At 37.0% G+C, this 10,000-nt stretch overlaps 1 protein-coding gene across 1 annotated transcript in view; it reads right to left on the bottom strand.

Moving 5' to 3' along the window:
- Positions 1–10,000, bottom strand: part of LOC128354431 (aryl hydrocarbon receptor-like) — a 75,488-nt gene that overhangs the window by 14,060 nt on the left and 51,428 nt on the right. The window contains exons 3-4 of the mRNA XM_053314672.1: positions 3,400–3,569; positions 3,171–3,260 (exon numbers count right to left, since the gene is read on the bottom strand). Coding sequence (XP_053170647.1) covers positions 3,171–3,260; positions 3,400–3,569 — 260 coding nt within the window. The remainder of the gene's footprint in view (positions 1–3,170; positions 3,261–3,399; positions 3,570–10,000) is intronic.

The following is a 10,000-nucleotide window of genomic DNA, read 5'->3' as shown; positions in this document are numbered from 1 at the left end:
CTCTCTCCTCTCCTCTCCTCCTCCTCTTCTTCCTCCTTATCCTCCTCCTCATCTTTCTCATCTTCATCATCCCTCTCTCCTCTTCTCTCCTCCTCTTCCTCATCTTCATCATCCCTCTCTCCTCTCCTCCTCCTCCTCCTCCTCTTCCTCATCTTCATCATCCCTCTCTCCTCTCCTCCTCCTCCTCCTCTTCCTCATCTTCATCATCCCTCTCTCCTCTCCTCTCCTCCTCCTCCTCTTCATCCTCCTCCTCTTCCTCCTCCTCCTCCTCCTCCTCCTCTTCCTCCTCTTCTCCCTCCATCTTTAACCTCGTCTCAAACGGATGTGTTTTCAAGTCAAGAGTTCACAGCCAACAAAGCGGCTCTCAGTTTCCTCGTCGTGGACACAAACACACAAACACACACACACACACACACACACACACAAACACACACACACAGACACACACACACAGACACACACACACACACACACACACACACACACACACACACACGGACAGACGGACTGAGGAGCACATGACTCACATGTGTTCCCAAAGTACTGAACAAGTCCTCATAAAGTAAAGAAGCAGCTATAAAAAATATGATTTAGGTTTAAATATTAACTGAGAGATGATTTTAAAGGACTGTTCTGGTGTTTTTTTTAGGATGTTTTAGCTTCTTTAACAGCATATTTTGTATTTTTTTTACAGATTTATTTGTATTTCTTGTCTTTTTTGGAGTTTATTTTGTTGATATTGTCAAAAAAGTGATAATATAAGTAAAGAAGCAGCTAAATATTAACTGAGAGATGATTTTAAAGGGCTGTTCTGGTGTTTTTTGGTGATTTTTTAGCTTCTTTAACGGCATATTTTGTGTTCTTTATTGTTTATTTAATCCTAAAATACAGAATTAGTCCTCTTTAAGTGAAGAAGCAGCGACTAAAAACATGATTTAGGTAATTTTATTGTTTTTTTTACAGATTTTTTTGTATTTTTGGCTTCTTAGGAGTTTATTTTGTTGAAAAAGTGATAGAAAAGTAAAGAAGCAGCTATAAAAATATGATATCAGTTTAAATATTTGAGCTTAAAGTGCTGGAAGATGATTTTCAAGGATTATACTTTAACTACATGGCTCATAATACTGCAGTACTTTAACTGTATATATATAATGTACTATATACTACATACTTTTCATACATTAGTAAACTTATATTAGTAGCTGATTAATCAATAAGTTCATGTACTGTGATATAATTTCATTTAAAGCTGATTTATTGTATTAAACTTATAATATTTGTCATTTTAAGCAGCATCAATGTGTTTTTGTTTTTTATTAATTAAGATAAAAGCTTCAATAAAAGATTCATTATGTCTGAATGTTCGGCTCGTGCCTTTATATCAATTTAAATATTGAGTTTTTTTTAGTATAACTGGTTTAATTAGGGATTAAACTTTATATTTCTCATGAGTTTTTATGCTTTTATACCTTTATTATCGCCTTTATCTTCAGATACTGAACTCAAGTAGACCAAAAAAGGAACGACACGCTTCATCGTCTCCAAACTGACAAACATGAAGTGAAACCAGCTGCTTCATAGAAGGTAGGAAACACACACACATACACACACACACCGATACGCATCAATTAATTAAAAAAAAGGGGGGGGTGGTTATTTTAGGAGGAACAACAACAGAAAAACATGATGAGCTCCGTCCGGCCGACGGAAACTCGGGCCGACCGTTGGGCAACAGCTGACGTTGCTCAATGAGACGTTCTTCATGTTCTTACTGAGAAAATCGACTCCAGGAATCAGAGGACGGAGATCAGCTGATTTATATGAGGAGGGATTATATCAGAGGAAAGGTTGTGTTGGGTTTGACTATTAATATATTTATTATTTTATTTTATTTTATTTTAATCTTTTATTTTCCTTTAATACTCCTACCTCACATTTCTTTATATATTTTTTAATTCTTTTTATTATATTTATTTATAATTATTATTATTATTAATGTATTTGTTATTATTATTTATTATTATTTGTATTTAATTTATATTCTTTTTTATATTTTTTATCATATATTTATTATATTTTATTCATTCATGTATTTATTATTATTTAATATTATTTATTACAATTTATTATTTGTATTATTTACCTTATTTTATTATTTTATTTATGTGATATTAATATTTTATTTTATTTTTTATTTTATTTTCATTATTATTTTTTATATTATTTTATTATTTACTTAATTTTGTTATTCATTTATTTTATTTGGCTATTCTTACAACATTATAATTATTTATTTTTATTTATTTATTTATTTTATTTATTTTTATTATGTTTCACAGTTTGTGTTACATGATGATAAATGTATGAAAAGTGATATAATATAATAAAGTCTAACTGATTCATTCACTGATTGACTGAATTTAAGAAAAACAGTAAAAAAGTAGCTCATACTTTATATTTTTTCATATTTTTGAAGGATAATTATCACTTTTCATATTAACTAATTAGTAATAAAGCTGATGAAATAAACTCATCATATATTATATAAATATATATATTTAAATAAAACAGCCTCTCCTTCATGTTATGTGTGTAAAGCCTCATTTCCTCTCTGCTCTCTCTTCCATCGCCACGTTCAAACTTATAAACTTGTAAGAACTAGTTTATTTTTATGCCGACGCCAAAAAAAACAGCGTTCAAATCAACTCTTTTATTTTTCTTACCTCGTGTCGATTGTTTAGACAACGATCTCCATCAGATTAAATATTTGAGTAAAGGTTTAAATCAATAATAAAAGAACAGAGAACATGACTAATAAAGAGCAGCGGCCCACACACATCCGCTCTGCTCTGTTTATCAAAGCAGAGTTTCATCATTCACACGTTCGTCACATTATTTGATTTCTACATCTGATATCTCATTTTATATCTTAGAGTCATGTTTCAGTCCAATATTCACTCTGTTTTTACTCCTAAAAGAGAAATATCTGTTTTTTTTATATGAATATGATGCTATAAAAGTGCTGAAGTCGCCTTTAAATGTGAATAAAGTTAATTATTTTGGTCAAGAAGTAGCTTTTTAACAGCTTTTTATATTAAAATGATGCTTAAGTTACATTATAATTAATATTTTTACTCTTTAATTGATCATCAGCTCGTGTTTTCTCTCACCTGGTGGAAGCCGAGGAAGTCCTGGATGGTCGGTGAAGTGTAGAAGACGTAACCTTCAGCCGTCACCACCAACACGAACCCGTTCAGAGCCTGAAGAGACAAAAACACACTTTGATTCATTTCATGTTTTTTTACGACTATAAAATTATAAAGGGTTACACCACTTAGACATTTTAACCATAATCCTCTAATATATTCTCTCTAAATGGAAATGGAAATCCGGCCTCACCTGGAGCAGCAGGTCTCCCTCGGAGAAGCTGACCCCGTCGATGGAGGTGATCTGAGAGGAGGAAGGAGACGTGACGGAGGAGGCGGAGGACGGAGTGAGCGGGTTGCTGCCGAACATCAGGCTCCGCTCGCTGCTCCAGCTGGTGCCGTTCTGGCCTTTCTTTATGGTGGCTGGAGGAGAGAAAACCACAGAAGAAGAAGTTTGGTGAGTTTTTAAAGCACATAGACGATTGATTAAAGCTGCGTTCACACTGCAAGTCAAAATCCCATTTTTAGCCCATCTAGAAGTCTGAACAGTCATAAATCACATGAGATCCGATTGTGTGTGTCTGAGTCAGAACAGCTCCAAACACTCATATCGGATTTGACTGTCCGTGACATCTCTCTACGTCTCTACTATAGACTGTAGAGAAGAAATGGACGTAACATCCGTGACGTCACCCATTGGTTTGTGGACTGCTGCTCAGAAGCCAGTAGTTTCTAATCTAGGCAGCGCCATCTTGAAAATGTCAGGTGCATGCTGGGAAAAATAAAAACACGGATTCTACTTATATGGGTATGAGGTGGGGCCATGGGTGGAGTGGGGAGGTTGCTATGGTTGCGAGGGCTGGATCTCGAGGACATTGGGCAATCAACCTGTCAATCAGGACGTAGCCACGCCCTAATGCATACCCTGCTTTATCGTCACATATAAAATCAGGGAGGCCAAAATGTCCCAAATGAACATCATACTGCATTGAAGAAGGCTTTAAACTAGCGATTGAGACCATAAACACATTTTGAAAACGTTTACTGAGGTTAGAAATCAAGTGAGAAGTTGGTGAATTCTCCATTGACTTGTATAGAGACGGTCGCCCCCTGGTGGCCTTTTGATAGAATGCAGCTCTAAGTTACTTCCACGGTGGCCTCATTTCAGAGGACCAGAACTCCCCGCCTGGTTTCCACTCAAGGTCACTCTATGCAACACCAAACACCAGACCCGCGCTTATTCCAGTTGTTGTTGCTAGGTGATATCACTGGAGGACTTATTCCAGATGTTGTTGCTAGGTGATATCACTGGCGGAAACAGAGGACGTCGAAAACATCAGTCCATGGACAGAGGACCAAGTCAGATTCTTAATCTTTGGGGAGTTGGCTCCGTTCTCTTACATCCGGTTTGTTGTTGCTAGGTGTTTATGATTTATACGATAAGCCTCCAGTTACATCGTTTACCACCGTTGCCATGGTGATTAACGTTACTGTTTGTTACATTGTTTCCAGACTAGATACAAACTCAAATATCCTCACATCCTCACATCATCCAAAAAAAAAGAATCGTGATAAAATCGTGATATTTTTGCCATATCGCCCAAACCCTAAGCAGGAGGAATTAAAGATAGAAGGACTTTTATTTTGTTAAATCGAGCCCATAAAAGTCCTAAAATGTGAAGTATCGCAGCATTTGGTTACTAAAAAAACAACAACAGCTGATTGCTTTCTACTAAACTATAAAAGCTTCTTGTGAAATGAGAAGTGTGAAAGAGGAAGGAGAAGAAGAAGAAGAAGAAGAAGAAGAAGAAGAAGAAGAAGAAGAAATCTTTTTTGTCTCTTTGTATCAGGGTGGAGCCGCCTGACGCTTCCTGTCGTCTTACAACACTGCCGCTCAACTCTTCCTCTTCCTCCTCTTCCTCCTCTGAGTGCTTAATCACAGTGAGAGCAGCAGAAAAAGAATTTATTTTTTTGTATTTTTGACTCAAATGTGACAAATTTTTACTTTTATTTTTACACTGTTTTCTTTAAAAGTAGTCAAGTATTCAGAAGAAGTTTGTGAAACCATGTTAAATTTAAAGATAAGGGATAATTAGTGTTTAAAAATAATAACTTTACCCTCCTACTGTGATTATAAATTGAGATATATGGAAAAAAATAGATTAATACAAACCGGTTTTATTTTGAAATTGATGTAAAGCATTAATTCTGACCTCTACCTCAAGTTTTCTTTCATACTATGAATTCAAAAGTACATTAATTTTGTACATTGACCAAAAAAAAAAGCATTAAATCGTCACTTTTAAGAAGCCTTTTATATTTGTGTATATGTTCAATGTCAGAAAATAGTGAAAAATGTCCAATTATAATATGTCAGTCTTATTTTGAATTTTTTTTATATAGTTTAATATGATGTATGACCCAAAAAAGCATTAAATCATCACTTTTAAGAAGCCTTTTCTATATATGTATATGTTCAATGTCACAAAAACAGTGATAAATCTACGTTATAATATCTTTAGGAGTCTTATTTTGAAAGTGTATATACAGTTAATTAAGATGTATGACCAAACAAGCCTTAAATCATCACTTTTAAGAAGATGAATGATAAAAAAAATGATTGTAATGATTATTAGATTATCAAAATTGTATTAAGATGTCAGCAAATAGTGAAAAATGTCCCTTTATACTATCTTCAGGAGTCTTATTTTGAAAGTTTATACACAGTTAATTAAGATGTATGACCAAAGAAAAGCCTTAAATCATCACTTTTAAGAAGCCTTATATATGTGTGTGTGTGTGTGTGTGTGTGTGCCAAATGTCAGAAAATAGTGAAAGTGTCCTGTTATTATACCTTCAGGACTCTTATTTTGAAAGTTTATGTACAGTTAATTAAGATTTATGACCGAAGAAAAGCCTTAAATCATCACTTTTAAGAAGCTGAATGACAGAAACACTGACTCTATTATTAAAATAGTTGCAGATTAACTTTCTAACTTCACTCATTGTTGCTGTTTTCATCCATAAATGATGATAAGTTACCTGTCAGATACAGAAAAATCTCATAATTTCCCCTTTGTGTGTTTAAAACCAACTTCCTGTCATGTATAATCCCGTGATCCTTCACTCTTTCTTTCTTTCTCTCTCTCTCTCCCCTCTCCCCTCCCTCCTCCTCTCTCTCTTCCTCTCCTCCCTCCTTCCTCTCCGAGTGTCATGCCAAAATGTTTTACGGCTCCCTCGACACGCTCCGCACGCTGTTTAACATGATTTATGACAAAAAACACAACAGCTACGATTGATTTCACGCACTCACACTCTCACATTTCACGAATTTAAATCCCACAGCTGTGATTTACGCCTCCGTCCAAAAACATGAAGAGCTGCTTTTATTCATCAAGGAGAGATCTTACTGCAAGAAGTCAAACTTAAAGAGGTTAAATAAATGGAAATCAACGTATGAATAACTTGCACACATTCTTTTTTTGTGGACTCAGCATCAAATTTCTGCTTTTAATCCATTTAGAGAGAATATATTAGAGGATTATGGTAAAAATGTCTAAGTGGTGTAACCATAAAAACAGTAAATAGTCAATAAAACACCATATCAACTAGTTTGGCATGATCTTACATTATAACTTTTATATTAAATAAAGCTAATGGAATACAATTGTTCACTTTAATACACTGTAGGAGGATAAAATATTAAATATGAGGTTCAATGATGTGATGTAACCCAGTGTCCAATTGGTGTAACCAATGATTATATACAGGAAAATAAATGTGAATTCAAATGTGGAATAAATATAATCCACTTTTAGCAACACAACACTATGTTTTATAACATATTTAACATCATTTGTCACAAATTATGTAGAAAAAGTGGTTGTTTTCAGGATATTTCCTGCTTAATATTTACAAAATGCGATAAAATTTACATGTAGAAATGTTTCTTCTCATTTGATGTTTTTTAAATGAAGTAATTATTAGTATAAGTCCACTTAAATACACAGTAGGTGGATAAAAAATGTAATATTTATCATTTTTTTGTGGTAAAAAATGGTGCAAATATCATTTTAAACCAACAAAAAGCTTCATTATGACGCCCTGGTTTAAAATCCTCACATTTTTTAAAGATATTCGTCTCTGAATACTCAGAGTATAAAGTACTTCTTATTTTATCCATTTTTTAGTCTCACCTTCACAATAAAATACCTCTCCCCTGTTTAAAGTCTCTCTGTTTCTTTCTGTAACCTGACCGCACACAAACATTCCTCCATAATCACACGAGGAGCGGCGAGCTTTAAGTCTCAACTTACAGACAAATAATCATTTCTCAACAGATGACACACATGGAGAATCTAAATTTAGACTCTCCGAAACGCAACATTTACACCGCCAAAATAAGAGACTTTCACAACTTTTATTTTAAGGACTCATCATTAAAACTACAAATATGGAGCTAATATGTGGTGTGTGGAGGAGGAGGAGGAGGGGGAGGAAGAGGAGGGATGAAGGAGGGGGAGTAGGAGGAGAAGGAGGAGGAGGGAGAGGAGGAGGGGGGATGAAGGAGAAGGAGAAGGAGGAGGAGGAGGGAGAGGAGGAGGAGGAGGAGGGATGAAGGAGGAGGAAGAAGAGGAGGAGGGGGAAGAAGAGGAGGAGGAAGAGGGGGAGGGATGAAGGAGGAGGAGGAGGAGGGTGAGCAGGAGGAAGAGGAGGAGGAGGGGGAGCAAGAGCAGGGATGAAGGAGGGGGAAGAAGAGGAGAAGGAGGAGGAGGAGGAGGAAGAGGAGGGGGAAGAAGAGAAGAAAGAGGAGGAGGAGGAGGAGGAATAGGAGGAGGAAGAGGAGGAGGAGGAGGGGAAGAGGAGGGGGTGGAGGAGGGGGTGGAGGAGGAGGAAGAGGAAGAGGAGAAGGAGGGGGAGGAGGAAGAAGAGGAGGAGGAGGAGGAGGAGGAGGAGGGGGAAGAGGAGGAGGGGGAAGAGGAGCAGGAGAAGGAGGAGGAGGAGGAGGAGGAGGAAGAGGAGGGATGAAGGATGAAGGAGTGTCTTTTTGCCCGGACACGCTCAGAGTTAAGTCCTCTAACGCTCTCATAGCTCGAGGCGAGCTGGTTTTAGTGGTTCGGTGTCTCAACAATGAGCTATTTTAGTCTTAAGAAGAAGAAGAAGAAAGAGGAGGAGGAGGAAGAGGAGGAGGAGGAAGAGGAGGAGGAAGAGGAGGAGGAGGAGGAGGAGGAAGAATGAGGTATAATCATGTGAAAGTGTTAAATAAAGAAAGATAAAGAGGATCTCAGTAGGTGCCATGGGGAACTCCTGCATTAAAAACACTCTTTATTTACCCCCCCTCCCCCCACCCCCTCCCCCCTAATGTGTGTGTGTGTGTGTGTGTGTGTGTGTGTGTGTGTGTGTGTGTATGTGTGTATGTGTGTGTGCGTGTTAATAAGGAACAGCTGACTCCTGCCAACTGCACCACAGCCCTCGTAAAAAAACAGGAGAAACCCTCCAAAGAAACGACCACAACCCCCCTCGTGAGCCTCCTCTTCTTCTTCTGTGGTTTTATAATGAATGAAAGGGGCTCAACCTCCACCCCGCCCCCCCCTACCCCCCCCTTGCCCCCACTGTACTTCATAACACTCATTTTATTCATTAATCGAGTAATGAAACATCTAAAAATACCAAAAATGACCCCAAATTTGAAGTTTTTTAATATTAATAATAAAATAAAACCTGATAAATTCAGTTTAATATGATTTATGAAATATAAAAGATTTAAAATCGTCACATTAAAAAGCTGCAACTACGAGAGAAATAAGAAATAAGAGAGAATATTTCCTTTAAAAATTTGTCTTTTTTGCTTTTGCATCATTTTTTACAGTAAACTGAATATTTAACATCAATTTTTTACAGTAAAATGAATATTTAACATCATTTTTTACAGTAAACTGAATATTTAACATAATTTTTTTTATAGTAAACTAAATATTTAACATAATTTTTTACAGTAAACTGAATATTTAACATAATTTTCTTCTCCTGGAAACACTGATTGACATTTATCACCTATATTTCTGACATTTTATGGATCTAAAACAACTATAAACTATAAACTTTATTCTTTTCTCCTCTTTAATATAATAAAACTAAATGAAGCATCGAACCTATAAAGCTGCAGCTCGTCTGTAAATCTCATAATTCATCAGCGTCACTTCATGCTTATTATTAAAATAAAATCAATCCATTATAGAAGCTTTGCAACTTCCTGTCTCACAAAAGAAGCTTTGAAGGAGGTTTGTGTGTGTGTGTGTGTGTGTGTGTGTGTGTGTGTGTGTGTGTGTGTGTGTGTGTGTGTGTACTCACTGACCTCGACATTCAAACCCTCGTACTACATGAAATCATTTTAGGCTGGTGCAAACACTCAAACACTCCCCCCTCCTCCTCCTCTCCTTCTCCCCCCCTACTCTCCTCTCCTCCTTCCTTCTCCTCCTCCTTCTCCTCCTCCCCTACTCTCCTCTCCTTCTCCTCTTCTCTCTCTATCATATTTGCAAACACTCCTCCACCTCCTCTCCTTCTCCTCCCTCTCTCTCTATCATATTTGCAAACACTACTCCTCCTCCCCTACTCTCCTCTCCTCCTTCTCCTCCCCCTCCTCCCTTACGCTCCTCTCCTCCTCCCCTACTCTCCCTCTCTCTATCATATTTGCAAACACTCCTCCACCTCCTCTCCTTCTCCTCTTCTCTCTCTGTCATATTTGCAAACACTACTCCTCCTCCCCTACCCTCCTCTCCTTCTCCTCCCCCTCCTCCCTTACTCTCCTCTCCTCCTCCCCTACTCTCCTCCTCCTCCCCTACTCTCCTCTCCGT

Source organism: Scomber japonicus, chromosome 24, assembly GCF_027409825.1.
Source record: "Scomber japonicus isolate fScoJap1 chromosome 24, fScoJap1.pri, whole genome shotgun sequence".
Taxonomy (NCBI): Eukaryota; Metazoa; Chordata; class Actinopteri; order Scombriformes; family Scombridae; genus Scomber; species Scomber japonicus.
This window is presented reverse-complemented; position numbering and strand designations above follow the sequence as displayed.